At 39.1% G+C, this 18,687-nt stretch overlaps 1 protein-coding gene across 1 annotated transcript in view; it reads right to left on the reverse strand.

Moving 5' to 3' along the window:
* Positions 1 to 942: 942 nt before the first annotated feature.
* The window catches only part of Plppr4 (phospholipid phosphatase related 4), a 36,657-nt gene continuing 18,912 nt past the window's right edge, over positions 943 to 18,687 (reverse strand). Inside the window, exons 2-7 of the mRNA XM_005357193.2 lie at positions 18,394 to 18,579; positions 15,023 to 15,152; positions 11,697 to 11,892; positions 10,193 to 10,250; positions 9,295 to 9,468; positions 943 to 4,887 (exon numbers count right to left, since the gene is read on the reverse strand). Coding sequence (XP_005357250.1) covers positions 3,556 to 4,887; positions 9,295 to 9,468; positions 10,193 to 10,250; positions 11,697 to 11,892; positions 15,023 to 15,152; positions 18,394 to 18,579 — 2,076 coding nt within the window. The 3' untranslated portion in view covers positions 943 to 3,555. The remainder of the gene's footprint in view (positions 4,888 to 9,294; positions 9,469 to 10,192; positions 10,251 to 11,696; positions 11,893 to 15,022; positions 15,153 to 18,393; positions 18,580 to 18,687) is intronic.

Below are 18,687 nucleotides of genomic sequence, written 5' to 3' on the forward strand. Positions count from 1 at the left end.
TAGCTGATTCAGAAATGAAAATTTCAAGAACCAAAGGAGTTTAAAAACCCCTTAAATTACTGTAAGACACACCTTGTGGCTTCATATTGTTTTAAAACCAGAATATTTCCATAATTTCATGGTAGCTTTCAATGGGTTTATCTAGGTAGCAGTGATGATCTCATTCCTTGGTATCCATGAAAATGATTGCTCCTGAACAGTTGAACAAACTTAGTGGAATTTCTAGATAACTGTCACTTTGTGTTCAGAGAGCATAAAGTCATTGGATTAAAGCATAAATCTTGGTTGTAGTCCAAAACCTTGTATTAACTATTTCTAATAAAGTATAGATCAGAAAAGTCAGAGAGTGGACTCTTATAGTTTAATTGACAAGCACTCTTTTAAGAAAAGCTGCAACTTTTCTGCCTACAACGGTGTAATAAGTAAGGTAATAATTGAGAAGGGTATATTGACCATTTTTAGACATTAAGACCACTGATTTTCTTATTTCATTTTTTTTTTGTATTTTATAGTATTGAAGAGTGGAAAAGTATGTCTAAATGCAAGAGATCTTCTATATTAAACATGGCACAAAATTTTTTTTTAAAAGATCTATTTTTATTGAACTGTGTGTGTATATGTGTGTGCCATATGTGTGTAGGTCCTCACAGAGGCCAGAAGAGGGGATGTAGTTATGGGCAGCTGTGAGCCTCTTGTGGGTGTTTGGCGCTGAACTCAGATGCTCTGGAAAAGAATGAAGTGCTGTTAATCACTGAACAATCTCTCCAGGCTCCTGAAATAAACAAAGAAACATCTGGCTTGACAAACTTTTCCTTTCTTTAAGTAAGACTCTTTTTTTCTCATCAACTATTAATCATAACAACTCATATTTATACTTTTCCTCAGCTTTTTCCAAGTTATTAGCAATTCCTAGTCTATCTAAATAAAAACCCACATATTCCAGTTTTGATGAAGAAATCTAATCTTTATTTCTATGATGTTAGCACAATATACTCACACGATAGCTTCGATCTGTACTTAACAAAATACATTTGTAGCACTTTACAAACTTCCTCAGTGTGGAAAACATCGCATAACATTTTATTAAACACAATACTTCGTATATATTATATATCCATAATTTTATTTACTTTAAAAAGATAATTAACTCTCTTTATTCAATACTTGGTTTTATCATCAATAAAGCACAGCCTAACAAAAGAAGAAGTGCTCTCGTTAGCAAATAAGATAAATAGAACACTAAGGAGAGATAACACCTGCTAGTCTGATTTGTTTTAAATTAAGGTACCAGTGGAATGTAAACAAATTTTTTGTAATTATTCATTTTTTACAAAAGATGTGTTATCAAATATACATGCAGAGGTCTGAATCCTAGTGTCTATCATTATAGTTTCTTAACAATGTGGTACAATTTGTTAAGTCATTAAAAACGGTAGCCTTTGGCACTTGGAGTAGAAAAAGAATATATCAATAGTATGTAAAGAAAAAGAATTCAATGACTAGAGAAGTACTTTAAAATCTTTTTTTTTGTTAAGAAATATGAAAGATTAGGAAATATCATATACTGCACCTCAAATACTGCAGCTTGGTTTTTCTTCAGAGTACTAAACCCAGTCCACCCTTCCCTCTAGGAACTGGCCAGGCCAGTAGGCGGGGACATCGCGATGGTGGTGATGGTAGAAGTGGGGAAGGCAACGTTTTACACCCACTTCCTTCTCTGAGAAGGAAATTGCCAGAAGGGTTACTGTTGAGTCTGTATTTTATTGCCAGAGTTTTCAATTCTGCTGGTTTCAGCTAAATTCCTAACGCCTTAGGAGGTTGAGTTCTCTAAAAAAAAAAAACCTCTGCCCTTTGCATGTAGAAGTGGATAATGGGATGAGAGCGTTCCTTGCTGGACAGTTGTTCTCACTGAAAACTGCACTGAGGTCAGACCAACCAGCTCTGCAGTTTTCTTTTTGCTGCCTCTTGGCAATCAAGTGTACAATATAATTCTTAAGACATGGCATAAAAGTATTTAATACCAAATTTCAAGAGCCAAATATTTCTCCACCCTATAACTCTCTAACCTGGAAGGATACTTCAAAATGTTTTGATGGTATTCTTGCTACCGATAACATGGTTTCCTTTGATTGAGGCTCAAGGCTTTTGATTCAAGACAGGCAGCCAAAACTACAGCTTGCAGTCTATGCACAAAAGCTGTGTCTACTCTGACGTCCTGAAGATACACTTTCTTACTTTATACTGTGAGACACTTTTATTTCTCGATTAGCGTCTGCCGAGATTATTACTGTTAGTGTCTCATTACAGGCATGTCAGGGAAGAGAGTCATGCTCGCCCCATCGTGGCTCCAGTTTATGAGTGAGATAATGCAAAGATGAAACGCGCTGGAACAAAATGATTTCTTATCATTGCTTACTGAAGCTGTAACCTTTGCCATCAGATTGGAGACATCTTGAACTGGACCAACATGTCTGGCAACGGAACCCACAAGCTCAACTTTTGGCTCAGATTTTTTCTTATTTATGAGTTCACAGCAGTGTAGTTTGCACAAGGAATGTAAATAGTTATTTTTTTTCTTTTTAAAATAGAAGAATATATGTGTGATCTCAAAAACACTTAATAAACTAAAGAGAAGCCATAAAGTGGAAAATATAATCACAGTAATTTCAAAATATTCTCTAAAACAATGTTTTAACTATGCAAATGTACTCACTAAAAATACCAGAAATCAGCATTACCAATACTTAAATAAAAAGGAGAAAATTGGTGCAGATAACTAGTTATTCCCTTTAACTGAAAACATTCCTACAGAGTTTCAGATATTGAAAAATGCATTTTTTCAAAGAAATGCTCAGAACCCTTTTTAAACTTTTTTTTTTTTTTCACTGTGAGAGAGCCACTACAGGGAAGCCAAGGATGGCCTAATCTGCCGAGGATGACCTAATCTACCACATCTTCGGAATGAAGGAGCATTTCTCTGACGAGGGATCGCACACCACTATTTCACAGCTAAGTAGAGTTTGAGAGTTTACATGGTCTATGCACTGGAATAATCAGCACCTCCCAGACTGAGCTTCTGGTGCAGATTCACCAAAAAAAAAAATGAATAATATATAATACTGCATGGCCTCTGCTGTAGGGAAAACCTGTGTGGTTTGGGTTTCCACAGCTAATTATAATGAAAAAAAAATCTCAAAGTTGGCACATTCAGAAAGTTAAGTACTATACATCGAAGGAAATCGCTTGGTCTTAATGCTGCCCTCTGTGAAGCCTCCGTGACGGGCGGATCTTAGGAACTGTTCAGATGGAGAGATTAATTGGGGCCTTGCTTTGTGCTTTTCCTTTCCCTTGCTGTAAAATCGCCACGATTTCTGTGGTAGTTCCATGAGAGGTCCGGACTGATGGTGAACAATCTAGTTGGGCAAGAAGGCTTTCCAAATCCTCCTGAAAAAAAGAAAAGAAAAGAAAAGAAAAACCAAAAAAGCACAGGTAGAATAAACGTGTGGTTTTGAGGGTGGTGGTGGTCACCCATATGCTGGCACAAAGGGCCACTGCTCAATCCTTATAAGCCCGCGTGGGGGACGTTCCTTTGTAGAAGATGTTTCTCGTGTTCTCAGGGCTGTTGCTTCTCTCGGGGATCAAGATAATGTTGCCCTTTCTGCGCAGGGTGGAGTCGCGTGAGGAGGACACAGACAGCGTCTCTGAACCTATCTCGCTGCCCTCCACTGGGGTCACTCGGATGGTCGTGATGCCATGGTGGTGGTGCTCATTGCTGTCGATGTTGCTTCTCTTGCGATCTCCAGACCCAAAGCTGTCTTTGAGGGACTCGCAGCTTTCCGAGTCCCTGTTGAGATCATTGAGCTCATAGGTTTGGCGCAGGCTGCCCTTCTCTGGAGCTTTCCACTTCCAGGAGCCGCTGCCTTCTCCCTCGGTGGTGGATGGGATCTGAATGATAGGCCTGTTGTTCTCAGGGTGGGCCTCCACCCGCACGATGCCACTGGGCTCGTGGTCTGTCAGGGTTTTGTAGCGGATGGAGCCTGTGCAGGTGACGGTGCTCCCCTCGGCATTCTTGGGGCTGCTCTGCAGCACGCCCTGTTGCTTGGACATGGCGATGACCTGCATGATGCGCGGCTGGCTGTTGCTCCGGTTACAGGCCACTGTCTTCTCTGCGGCTTTCAGCCACTTGGCCCGTGCAGAACTGCTCTTGGGCGAGGTGCTTATGTTTTCCTGGGTCTCCTCAGGGATGTGCACCAGTTGAGAGGAGCCAGGGCGGGACTGGATGGACACGCGTGGCCCTCCAGGCATGCTATTGTTGCACCCGGGGACAGAGCCAGGCTGGTTCTTGAGGTATTGATTGCCTGGGACATGGTGGTCTCCATTCACCCCTACCCTGGAAGGCTCTGAGCTGGACCTCATTTCTATGGACCTAGGTGGTGACTGCCCTTCTGGCTCAGTGTCCATAACCTGCAGGGACATCTTGCGACTCTCGTTCTTGCTCTTCCACTGGGTGAGGAGCTGCTTGGACCGGGCAGAATCCATGGAGGCGTGGATGCTCGCGTTTCTTCTCACAGGGTCTTCCACTGAGGGGGTATTGGCTCTGGGCAGCGTGTTGCTGAAGGTCACCATGCTCTCTTTGCCCATGGGACTCCGAGGGGTGATGATTTCTACGTCAGCATTGGCCCTCTTGAGATTTGTTAAGGAGCTTGCATCCCTGTGGTTTCGGTTGAGGATGCCCTCTGTGTGAGCAATTCCATCACTGCTGCTACCATTTTTAGCTGATAAAACCCTGCTGGCATCTTGACTGAGGTCTGTCAGTGACCTGAGGGCATCTCTCTGCTGGAGCATACTCTCTTCACTAGGGAGAAAATTCCCCACAGCATACAGGCCCTGGTGTTCGAGGGAAAACAACAAACATCACACACTAGAAGATGCCATTAATCACGTTCCTCTTAGAATATCCACAGTTGAGGAAGGTACTGAGCATAAGCCGAGGACCAATAGAACCATGAAAAAAGTACAATTACTCAGGAAATAGCTTTAACTATCTAGATCATTGGACTAATTGCTTAGAAATAAGGACGATTCCTTTCAGTTCCTCCAGAAGTTGGCACACCCTCTGTATGTTTTTTTTTTTTAAATTTTTATTGCTTTATAAATAATACCATTCAAAATTTCCACTTCCTCCCCTCCTCCCATTTCCCTCCCCCTCCTCCACTGACTCTCCCCCTTCCCCGCCAGTCCTAAAAAAAGGCAGGGTACCCTGCCCTGTGGGAAGTCCAAGGCCCTGCCCACTCCATCCAGGCCTAGGAAGGTGTGCATCCAAATAGACTGGGATCACAAAACGTCAGTACATGCAGTAGAGACAAATTCCAGTGCCGTTATCATTGGCCCTCAGTCAGTCCGCATTGTCAGCCACTTTCTGAGTCCAGTTTGATCCCATGCTCGTTCAGTCCCAGTCCAGCTGGCTTTGGTGAGCTCCCATAAAGGAAAGATAGCCAATAAGAGAAGTACCGACATTTTCCCCTGCCTTCTAAAGTTTTTCTTTTCTTTTCTTTTCTTTTCTTTTCTTTTCTTTTCTTTTCTTTTCTTTTCTTTTCTTTTCTTTCTTTCTTTCTTTCTTTCTTTTTTTTTTTTTTTTTTTTTGGACTAGTAGCTTCTTTTTGAGTGACAGCCCAAGAGGCTTGAATGATTCATGTTCCCTTCCATTTTCAATCACTCCTGATGGCAAGCAGAGGAGTGCGGGGGAAATATAGAACAGGAACCATTCCTGAAAACACTGGAGTGGGGTTTAGAAATGAGGGCAGCGACATACATTGTTGCAAGTCACGCTGACTTCAGCCTTCCTGTCTGCTTCAAACTTGACCTTTAAGTGGGAAAGTTGGATTAAAGTGTTGCTTTGTATCAAATGTGGGCCAAATTTTACTTAATTTTGCCTGTGTTCTTAGTCCCTCAATTTTATTTGTTTGAGATTTGGAAAAGGTTATATTTCGGTTTCAAAATTGTTTCCCGGGTTACAGGAGATCTAATGCCTGCTGGAGTTCCAGAGACAGGTTCATGAAGCCGGTGTCTACCTGTGAGTTATTTCAATGGAAGGTGGCTGGTTCTACCACTTACGTCTAAGTAATGCGATTTTATAGTTTTAATATTTTATAGACTGCTTGACAGTGAGGAGTAGCATATATTTAGGAATGATAATGCACCAATTTCAGAGTACAGAGTGCAAATGGAATAAAAATAAAATTCTCTCTCTCTCTCTCTCTCTCTCTCTCTCTCTCTCTCTCTCTCTGTGTGTGTGTGTCTGTGTGTGTGTGTGTGTCTGTGTGTATTGAGATAGGATCTCACTATGTCACACTAGTTGGCCTGAAATTTGTTATGTAGATCAGGCTGGCCTCAAACTTACAGCTATTTATCTGTCTCTGCCTCTCAAGTGCTAGGATTTCAGGCACGTGCCATTATATTTAGACTGATTTTTTTTATTGTTTTTGAGATTTCACTAGGTAGACCAATGAATTTGCAGTTCTGCTGCTTCAATCTCTTAAGACTACAGGAGTGAGCATTGCCCTGGCTATCCTTTAGTGTCTCCTTTTAAATACTTCTACCTGTGCTCTTACCACCAGGATAGGCTTCCTAATACTCTACCAATAATTGCATTGCATTTGTAAATTTGAAAAAAATCTGCCATTGAACTTCAAGTTCTGACCCTATTGTATAATATTTAGTGCTCAGAATGGTAATATAGTTATTTAATTCTTATTTTGAAAGAAATATGACATAAGTCATAATTAATTAATTAATTAATGAGCCATTGGAAATCAAACCAGGGGTTTGTGTGCCCTACTTTTTTGTGCTCTATACGTCTACTTCAATATTTTTGTTCTGTGGGTAAAGAATCAAGACTGTGAGTGGCCAGGATGAGTTGAACTTCATACCTACATCCTTTGGATTGGTTGGAACACTCATGTGAGTGTTAGGGTGCCATGATCTTACACGAGTGCAAGGAGATGCACAGACTATGGAGTGGAAGCTCTTTTTTTCTTCCTTTACAGCACTCAGTCACTGCCAGTCAGTACTCCAATAGCCACCCTGGCCTATGTGCCATGATTTCCCCACTGACTTCAGGCTGATCCAGCCCCTCTCTGCTGAAGAGGGCATGTGAGAGTAAAGTTTAAAGTGTTATCACCAGCTCTGCTTGCTTATAAAGAGGAAATCATTGCACACCTCGGGAATATTTCTTCTTCGAGATCATTTGTTTTTGTGATTCCATTCTTACAAGTACCAAGACCACATGACTGTGGCTAGGGACAACTGGTTTTTATTTCTGTCAGCCCAGTAGTTTCCTTCTTGTTGCCTGTTCATGTCTGTCACCAGCATATTGGTTATCCTGGAAACTTTTTCACTCTGTGACCTGGCAATTTTACATACTCTAAATAAATGCAATGATGCAGCTATAAATAATGGCCCTGGCTTCCAAAGTACTCATGGCTCTTCTGCCCTTCAGACATAGCTACTAAAATGCCTATTACTTAATAATCTTGAACTCCTTAAATGTGTTTCTATCCAGCAATATGTTAGCTGGATTATTTATCTAGTCTACTAGTGTGATAACCATAAGTCCAGTCTTCCAAGTTATAAATTTAGTCATTGTTTCTCACTCCAACACTTCCTTTTCTCTCTGATTGCTCTTTAACATCTTTGCGTGGTAATCTCTTTCCCCCGAATGAGCTCTCTATTTTATTTACCTTAAAATATTTTTAGCCATATCCTTTCTAGAAAGGTTACTTGATGTTCCTTTGGCAGTTTTCTGTGCACAAGGAATCACATCCCATCACTAAGTATGTTGTAACCATTCATGCTGATGCTTGTCTTCACATGAGCATAGGAGTCATCTTATTTTCCTTAGTTTTATAGTGGATAACAATGTGTAGATAATGAATAAGGAAGGTGAGTGAAAGGATGTGTGCATGACTGAGTTCAATAGGCAACGTCGGTCTCTTTATAATGCAGATACTCATCTCGAAGGTATTTAGTGTGTTTGAGAGGTTAAAAAGCTTCACTGTTGGTTGGAACAAAGCTACATTCAGAAAAGTGCCACTTTGTGTTGTTGGGGGGGGGAAATTATAGCAACTTTTACTAAATCTTCACTATTCCTAGTTTTACTTATATCTGCTTTCCTCATGTATAAAATTTCAGTATACAGGGTATTACCCCGTGTGCTTTCTTTAAGAAAGGAATATAGGATAGGGTCATTTCAGGTTGCCTATCCTCAGCTGCCCAAGGGACTAACTGGGGACATCACCATGGGCTCCTGGGAGCCACTCTAGGGTCAAGTCTCTTGCCAACCCTAAGGTGGCTCCCTTGACTAAGAATTGTGATTCCGTGCTCCCCTGTCCAACCTTCCTTTATCCCAATCCTCCTGTTTCCCTAAGTTCCCTCCCTACCATGTGATGTCCCCAGTTAGTCCCTTGGGCAGCTGAGGATAGGGAACCTGAAATGACCCTATCCTATAGCAATACTGATGAATATCTTGCATATCACCATAGAACCTTCATCTGGTGATGGATGGAGATAGAGACAGAGACCCACACTGGAGCACTGGACTGAGCTCCCAAGGTCCCAATGAGGAGCGGAAGGTGGGAGAAGATGAGCAAGGAAGTCAGGACCATGAGGGGTGTACCCACCCACTGAGACAATGGGGCTGATCTATTGGGAGCTCACCAAGGCCAGCTGGACGGTGACTGAAAAAGCATGGGATTAAACCGGACTCTCTGAACATGGCGAACAATGAGGGTGGATGAGAAGCCAAGGACAATGGCACGGGGCTTTGACCCTACTTCATGTTCTGGCTTTGTGGGAGCCTAGCCAGTTTGGTTGTTCACCTTCCTAGACATGGACGGAGGGGGGCGGACCTTGGACTTTCCACAGGGCAGGGAACCCTGACTGCTCTTTGGACTGGAGAGGGAGGGGGAGAGGAGTGAGGGGAGGGGGAGAAGGGTGGGAGGAGGGGGAGGGAAACGGGAGCCTGGGAGGAGGCGGATACTTTTTTTTTTCCTTTTCTCAATAAAAAATAAAGAAAGAAAGTTATATAACAATTCTCAAATCAATCTTGGCTCATAAGAAGAACTCATTAAATCATTCTATTGGATGTAGAGAATAATTTGCCCTAGAATAAGAGGCACCGTGGGATTTTCTCATGAATATAAATGCATCATGAGTAAGTTATTATTGTACAAAATATCCCATGCATGCCTTTCCACATTAAACTGCACTTCACGAAATAGTAAGAATGTTATTTACCAAATACAGGGCGATTCCTCCTCCTATCAAAAAGCCACAATAGACATCGACTGGGTGATTCTTATACTGAGTTATCCGTGTGAGCCCGCAGATGATTCCACAGATGATAAACGTGAAGACCAAGAGAGGTTTCAGGAGCTTGGAGGAATCGGTTAATGTGGAATTGAAGTACATCTTTAAAATGAAAGACGGGAGGTAAGTATGCTAGAAAGGCCATTGTGTTAGAAAAGTCTAAGCAAATAAAAAGTTCAACTCAAAAGTTTGGCTGACAAACTTGACATAACTTTCACCCATTCCCCTTGCTATGGCTAAGTTCTCAACTGACCTAAGAGGGAAGTGCATGACAACATTCATAAAATACACAGCCTAGCTCTCCTTTAATTGCAGGAAAGTCTGCAAAATATCAAAGCAGTAGGTTTTCCCCTAGAATCCTAATATCCCTCTAACATATCACAAAATTTCTGTACATTCGTTTCACAAAAGACTACTCAGGCTGTGGTGTCAATCAAACACCAGGACTCTTCATTGTGTAACACTTATCAAATTGACCGTGACCTAGAACTCGCTATTGTTACATAAATACTGAGAGCTGTGTTCCTGTCTGTGTCTTTGTACACTTCCTTAACAAAAGGCCTTTGGTTTCTGCCACATTTGTGTATCACATAAATATTTCCCCGCCAAGTATTGTGTTCAAAGGGCCTAAGGGTAAGCAAATATTATGACTCATTGTGGAAAAATTCTTTGATTCTTCCTTTTTTAAAAAAATGAAAAGTAGCATTTGATAATGGCTTTAGAAGCTATTGTATTAAATTATAATCTAATTAGTCACCTGGAGGAAATACTCATTCCTCAGCTTTTCTCTAGGTCACAGTTTAGCAACCAGGAGCTTATTACTTACCGACACATATACAGCAGCAAAGGCAGCAAGGGTTGCGTGTTGGGACGGGAATGACTTTCTGCCAAAGGAAGACAGTCAAATTATGCATTTAGTCTGAATGTGCTGCCAGCCACTATTGCAAGAAGGCAGGGTAAGATGTTCAACTTCAGGTCACGAAACAAGAAGTTATAACCCTAATTTATATTTGGTTTACTGAGAAAAACCAGAGTGATTACAACCCTTGGGAACACTGCTGGCCACCATGAGTATTAAAGAATAGTGGTGACATACTTTTTAGTAAAAAATGAAATGAAAGGAAGTGGAAGATAAGTATGAGGTTGGCAAAGGGACACATGAAATAAGTTGGAAAATAACTGCGTTTTGATTGCAGTTAGATCAATTCCTTGTTAAAGTCCATAAAATATAGGGCTTTGATGTTTTATGTGCTTTTTCTGCCCTGAAATAGTTTCATGGCAATAAGTAAGGACATTATTTTCCCATACCAGTAGATCTTAATGTACTTTTATACTCTAAAATGCACAGAAAAGCCCTGCTTTAACAAACTGCCTCTCTGCAGAGCTTACTTAAATGTGACTGTTACTTCTAAAACAACACAGAATTTTCTGAAGTTGAACAACTTAAGGAGCAAACTTCATTTGGGACACTGATCAGTGGAACATACACAGAGAAGAAACACAGGAAAAGGATTAGAAATTTCTCTCAGTGGAATAAAAATATGGAAAAAACCGTCATTGATATTATTTCTTTTCTAATTATTTGTTACTTGTTATATTGTTATAGACAATAAAATGTGGAAGTATTGAGAAAGAATACAGGACATGGTTCTTCAGCATAAATTCAAAATTACTAAATAGTCCATGGGAATTTGCTTTGTTGAGAAGTCAAAAATAATAACTCCAATTTTTATAATAATTATCTAGAACTCTGCATCTCTCTACTGATTTTTTTTCAGCACCTCAGAAACTTCCTCTTGTCTTATAAGTGTATTTTACTTTGTTGACTGAAAATAATTTAATGTAGTAGTAGTTTCATGTCCTTAACATTCTGAACTTTAAAGTCAGGAGCTGTTTAACATTTATGTATTTATGCTGCTTCTTTGTACACTTGAGCAAAAGAAAAATTCATATAATTTTAAAATAAGTGATAAAGAAGAGACAGAACACAGATTTTTGGTATTTGACTAAGTGAGTCCAATGCACATAGAGTCTGTCAGCTATAACGAATGGATCATTGCTATCTTAAATCAATTGTAGTAGAACACAAAATATAAGTTCAGGCAAAGGAGGACTTGTAGCAAAATTGTGAAACTGAAATTTGGAGACTTCAAGAAAAGGATTTGGAACAAGTCACTAGCAGATCTCATGTTATGGTCATTGAATTGGTTGTTGCATTGATAATGGAAGCAAAATACAGATTATCATGACTGAAAACGGCATGCTTGGGTGTGCAATGCTTGCACGACACAGGGACTGGCATGGAATGGTTTTAGAGTTCTGTTTCCAACCTGCCACTGTTGATCACTGTAAGGTCAGATCCTGAACAGATATCCTCCACGATGTAGGAATTTTCTTTGCAGGACACATTCAGAGAGGTGTAGTTCGGCTTGCACACAGTCAGAAAGTACGGGGCTTGGTACCCTGTGGAGAGCTGTATGATGTCTGTTATGAGAGCCGTGGAGCACAGTCCAAACACATGGACTCCTAGAAGCAAAGCGGAAAATGTTGTTACCAACGTGATGGCTAACGCTGGGTTTATATTAGTGTCAACTCTGTTTATTGTACATTAGTGTGTTGACCTTATAATGTGCCGTCATTTTCTCTAAGGTAATTTTAGAGGTAATATAAACATTTTCTAAGCTTCTACATTGATATTTAAGGGCAAAATAGTACAGCGAGAATTTACCAGCTATATAGTCAATAGACCATAGTCACTCTTGTCAATTAGGGAAAATATTTTATATATAAATATTTGCTTTTAATTAAGCATGTCTAGGTGTAGGTCTGGATACATGTTTGTACAGGTGCCTGCAGAGTACAGAAGAAGGTATCGGAGTTCCAGAGCTGGACTTCCAGGCAGTTGTGAGTGGCCAGATGTGAGTGCTAGAAATTGAACTTGGGTCCTTTACAAGAGCAGTGTGTATTCTGAACTGATAAGCCATGTCTCCAGTGACTAAGGTCAGTTTTTACTATGATTTACCATAGGTCACTTTCCGTCTATCTGGGGGAAAAAAATTGAGGAAAAATTAGGGAGGGACAGAATATACGAAATGCAATAGAATTGAAAATGCTTTTACGTTAACGTTATTTTTATTTTGCCGTCACTGAACTTATTCACCGCAATCTGTGTGATCATGGGTTTGCATCTGGTCTATGGAGTCTGGTGAATTTTTAATTAAGACAATGATTGCCCCTACTCCCCAGTCCATCAGTAGCTAAATGGTTCAGTAATGTGGAAAACAACTTGTAGGGAGGAGGAGAAGTTGACAGGGATGGAGGAGATAAAAGCAAATCAGGAGGTGAGAGTAGTCACCATGCATTAAATGTAGTTATAAAACTGTCAAAGAGCAAGTTTAATAAAAGTTACTTAACTCTGGAATAAAATGTACACAACACAAGTTTTTAAAATGGTAATTTAAAAATCCTGAGCATTTCTGAGGGGTTCGGACTCTTTTCTCACCTTGGCCTATGACTGTAGGCACAGGTACTAAACCCCACAGAGTCCATTCTACTTCTCTATAAAGCGCAGTGCTGCTGAGAATTATAATTAAGCAAAGAAGGGAGAAGGCAGGATTTGCCATAATAACCAAACAGAAGTTACAGCCTGGGTAGCTCTGGGAGCTGCCATATTCGGTGATGATGTCCTTATATATCCTGCCAAACTTTCAATTGTATAGTCTGGGACCAATCTTAAATAACAAATCCTCAAGCTCTATGTTATTTGAAGTCACCTGCTTGGCTCATCATGTGAATAGTTCCTTCTAAGGAAGGCATAGATGATTTAGAACATGCCTACTCTTCCCAGGCTGTCTTGCCTCCCTGAATTCATTCGGACTCAATTGATTGCGTTCTGATTCATGAGACACTCACTGAAATCATTCTAAAGGGCACCCTTTCATCATCTCCAGGCCAAGAGTGTTGGATTGCACCGATTCCCATTTTTCTTCTCCAGTCATTGTCCTCCAACCATCACAGCCTCACTTCCTTCCCAATTACACCAGGAATTCACAGCATGGAAAACTGATCTCTGCATCCCAGTTCCGAGCCACATGCATAGGCTCTACTCTGTTTTTTTTTTAATGTATTTATGTATAGGTGTGTGAGTATGAACATTAGTATGAGGGTGCCCATAGAGAACAACGGAAAGTGTCAGACCCCACAGAACTGAAGTTTCAATCAGTTGTAAGCTGCCTATTCTGGGGTCCTCTGAAAGAGCAGCAAACGCTCTTAACCACTAAGCCACCTCTTCGGTCCACCTAGGAGTCATTCTTAAGACGATACAGCATAGAGCACAATGTGCTGGACATGAAGCACAGGCAGTGTGATCTGAGATTTGCTTGATCAATGTAAAGACTGAATAAGAAGGGAGTCAACTTATTTTACATTTGGGGAAATGAGACTCTGCAGGCTCAGGCTGGGTGAGGTTGCAGACAGCATCATTTCAGAGTATACACTTCTTTGTCCATAGCATTATATTCTATTATGGAAACCTTTCTCTGGGTTCAGCTTTTTGTCTTAGAGTTCTATTTCCTTATCTCAAATGTTTCTAAGCGGGATACTGTTTTATTACCATACCAATATGATGGTAAGAAGATGCCTTCAAAAAGCAGGGTTTAGGAAATTATTCAGAGTCAGTCAGGGAGAGAAAATTTCATGTAATTATTCATGAGATATTACATGAGGCTACCAGTTTCTTTATGTTGACAAGTTATAGGTAAAAATAGCCTAATATTGACTTATTGGGATGAATATAAAACCTTCAGGTTAGTTTCTGGTATCGTAGATGATCATTTAAATCAGTAAAAAAAAAATGTAAAATAAAATCTGTGGCTCAAACTTGATTCTGATGGTCCCATGCTAATTGTGATTTAGGAATTAGTGTGAGTCAGATATTTACTTAGTCAGATCTGTGGTTTTCTTATAGGCTTCATTAAAAAAAAATGTAAGGTGTGTGTGTGTGTGTGTGTGTGTGTGTGTGTAAAAGAGTCTAACCAAGAAAAAGTAGCCAGGATGTAGCAGTCTAGTGTGACATATCCATCCACAGTGACTTTGGGATGAAACCACTAAGAAACAGACTCACTTATGTGAATAAGTTAATTTCTGAAACTTTGTCAACTAACGATGACCTACTGACATTTAAAAAAAAAACAAAACGAAGCATGGTGCCACGCTCTTGCTATCCTAGCATGTGGGAGGTAGTGGCAGGAGGCTGAGGAATTCAAGGCCAGCTTCAACAACAAATTAATTAGTGGCCACATGGAACTTGCCCCTACTTTTCTCCTTCTCCCATGGGAAAAAAAATATCAAAACCTAAAACATACACTTTGTGAAACTATTTTAAGGTAAACTTATGCTTCAACTAGAGTTTGGCAGAATGCCCTGAAATGTGTGGTATGCTAGCTCACAGAATCAGGGCTATGACTTTAAATAACACATTTTCGATAGAGATCTTAGATTCAGATTTTTAAAAAAACAGTTTCCTGTAATAATGTGAAACTCACGCGTACTGAATGTATACATCTAAATTACAGCTTTAAGGGTTTAATATCTGTAATTAGACATCGTATTTCTGTGCAGAAAAGCATTTTCTTTCTTTTTGGCTCCTCACACCCACCAACGAATCTGACGGCTCTTCTGAGAAAGGAGTTGAAGTTGCAGCCCCCGGCATTGATGTGGGGTTCCAATCCAGCCCCATTTCTTCTTTTGGAAAGGCAGCAGTATAGAATCCCTTCTCCCACCATGATCTGCAAAGGCCACACGGTGTCAGCAACAGTGTCACTGTACCTGCACACTCGCAAGTATACACTATGCATCATCCGTTCACACATTGTCAATTCAACAAAGAGAAAATGTATTTTTCTGAGCACTTCAGAAATGTAAGCAATTTATTCTGAGGATTTAGCAAGCAGTGAGAAATAAGCAATTAGGGCACTGTAAAGAGTTCTGGCTGTGTCTTGTCTACTTGCATTTGTCAAAGGTGTGAAAATGTCTCTGAATTTCAATTTGATTAAGAGAATCACCCCTTGGTATTTTGCTCATCACACCCAGTAATTCAATCAACCGCACAGTTGCTGATTCTGCTCTAACTTTGAGATTCTTGACATCAATTTCAAGATGCCTTAGAAGAATCAAATAAATATAGAGTTAGTATCAGAAACATTTGACAAGCAGATTTGGTCAACAAAACACTTTCTAATTTAGCAGAAGGAAAATAAATGCATGGAAAGCTTGTCTAAGTATAAAAGTACTATTGAGTATAGCCATTCCATACATATTTCAGTAGGGATGGAACGATGTTTTGTATTGGTTAATATGGAAGCAACCACTCCCATGTAGCTGCCAACAACTCAATGTAGGCACTGCAAATGGATCAGTTATTTAATGTTAATTGTACTATATTAAAAGTTTAAAACAATAAATTTAGACATGAAAAGGTCACACGGTGGATGGCTATCTATTGTTTCCAGTACATGCAGCAACACCAGGAGAGGAAGCATCATGTGATAAAGGTTTCTGATGGGGAACGTAGCAATTGGACTTCTTCCAAGTGACACTGGGTTTATTTGCTCAGTTTATTCACTCATAGCTTAGTGAACAAACGACTTTACATCTATAAAGTGTGAGTTATTCCAATGATTGCATATAAGCAGTCCTTTTACCAGGGTCGTGCACACCCTGATGTACTCTATGTGTTTTATTCCAGATGTATCAATTAAATCCATATATTGCATTCTGGCTGAGAAATATTTTCTGATGTGATAGGTTTAAAACAAATATACTATTTCATCTATGGTCAAATGACTAAGCAAAATTACTGAAAGATGTTGCTATTTGAAGAAATGTCATCCATTAAAAAGCTTTCTCTGCTTCCAAGTGCATCATAAATACTTCTAATCCTTTCAATTCACTGGAGCTCAAATACCATTTGTTTACAGCGTGACTAAATTAGGTTTTAATTATTTTATCCAAATATTTCATTAATTGTATTTATAGTATAAATAATAAAATATTATTTACTCTAGGGGTAATACTTGGAATACAGAGTCATGGTTACATGAAAGTATAGAGTTTAGAAAATCTACAAAGAAACTTTTTAGAAACTGTTGATATACTGAAACTCAAAAGGCCAGTGCATCAGAGAATCTTATAAAAGATCTGTTTAATTGTGCCTTTTAATTTCATAAATGTTCAACATTGATGAGTGTAGTGAAAGAACCTGAGATGAGCAAAGGCTCCTTCTGGCATAAGTAAACAATACCACCCAGGAAATGTATTTCTTTTCTTTTAGGCAAGTAGTGTGGGGGCAGAAGAAATGGCAGGAAGGCTCATCTAACCTTATCTATCAATGGATGTACAGGAAACATGCTATTTGTGATGTGTTATAACACATCAAAACACCTGTTTAGAAATTAAATACCAAGGAAATAAATACCAGTGAACATATAGACAAGTGAGCTGGCAAGATAATTTTCAAAAAGAGAAATATAAATGGCCAATAACTCGTTTAAAAAGTTCTCAGTATTCATAGCTATCAGAAATATAAAAATTAGAATTACTTTAAGATATTACCTTTCCTCAGTGAGAATAGCTATCATCAATAATCATGGTAAGAAATGTTGGAGGGGACACAGAGAAAAGAAAGCCCTATGCACTGTTGGTGGAGGCAAAATTAATATAACCATTGTGGAAATCATCTGGAAATTTCTCAAAAAATTAAAAATAGAACTACCCTGTGACTCCAGTGTTTATTTATGGGCATATATTCAGAGAAGCCCGTACCCTTCTCTAGAGATATTTGCACACCAGTGTTTATTGTTGCTTTATTCACTATAATAATGAATTGGAATCAACTTCGTTGTCCATCAACAGATGAATAGATATTGAAAATTTATATGTATATAAAATGGAATACTACTCGGCTCTAAAGAAAAAAAATGCCCTAAAGAAAAAAAATGCAATCACAAAATTTGTAGGTAAATTAACTTAGAATGTACAATAGTAAGCAATGTTATACATTTTCAGAAAGATCAAACTGCATGCCTTTCCCTCACATGCAGAATCTAGTCAGTAATGCATGCACACAACTAAACAAGTGTGCATGTTGGTACAGTGTGTCATGTAGGAAAGAGAGCAAAGAAAGTTAAATACCAGGGGATGATGATGGGCTGAAAGCAGGAAGTGGGCATGCACTCATTATGAAGAGGATATAAAAATTGTTGTTTAGTTCTAACCCTGTATTGGATTTTCCGGTTTTGGTTGTAGATAATTATATAAATGCATAAGTAAAAGTATCAGATAAAATGTGAAGCTCCCCAACTTCTGTATAGAAATTCTTTGATTGCATAGTCTTTGGTAATTTTAACTTGCAATTTTCTTTTGCAACATTTATTTATGATTTCATACTAAAAACAACTGTGTTTTAATTCATGTTTGATAGATAGGATGCATGTGTATGAGGGTGTGTGTGTGTGTGTGTGTGTGTGTGTAGTAAGCATGAATACATGACCAAAAGTTAAGTTTTGAGCTTTTTATACTTGGTAAGTCTCATTGATTATAGTCAGCATAAAGTACTAATTTAGTAAAATTTAACCTATAAATGTTATTAAAATCATTTTTGAACAGAAAATAATTAATTTTAACTCCCTGGAATTCAGGTAGCAAACAAAACATGAGAAATACATCAATTAAAAATATATCACCAATATAATAGTATCCATTAAGAATAATTGCCTAGTTATAAAATCTTTTTCATAAATGCAAACATCATTTTGGAAACTGTGTAATTTTTAAAACTAAATGCCAACAATTTTAAGCAATCAACTACATGATAATGTCAATATGTAATATATCCCAAAGACAAGACCTTCCCAATCCAAGGGTTAGAGTTCATCCTTTTCTTGTTTTTTTTTTTTCACACTTGCTACACAAACTGAATCAGTTTTTGTTTTCTGGGATTAAACACTAAAATTTGGGGTCAATTCTTACCGTAATTGCAGGTCCAGCAAAAGCCAAGCTAAGCAACATGAGGAATGGGATGGCCTCCTGGGTTGGCTCAATGTAGGGCATGCTAAGACTCCGGTCATAGCAGCTGAATCCAGAGTGCACAGGTTTGAAGACATCTGTGAGTTCCAGGAAATAGAGGCTAACCACCGATGATGCCAATATAGGCAACTGAGGGTGAAAGACAAAGGAAACACTCTATTTTTGTAAATAGGACAAATAGGATCAGCACAACTTGAAGTCTGAAACTGGTGGAATTTTCCCCTTCTGTCACAGCCC

The sequence above is a fragment of the Microtus ochrogaster genome, chromosome 21 (assembly GCF_000317375.1).
Source record: "Microtus ochrogaster isolate Prairie Vole_2 chromosome 21, MicOch1.0, whole genome shotgun sequence".
NCBI classification, from domain to species: Eukaryota; Metazoa; Chordata; class Mammalia; order Rodentia; family Cricetidae; genus Microtus; species Microtus ochrogaster.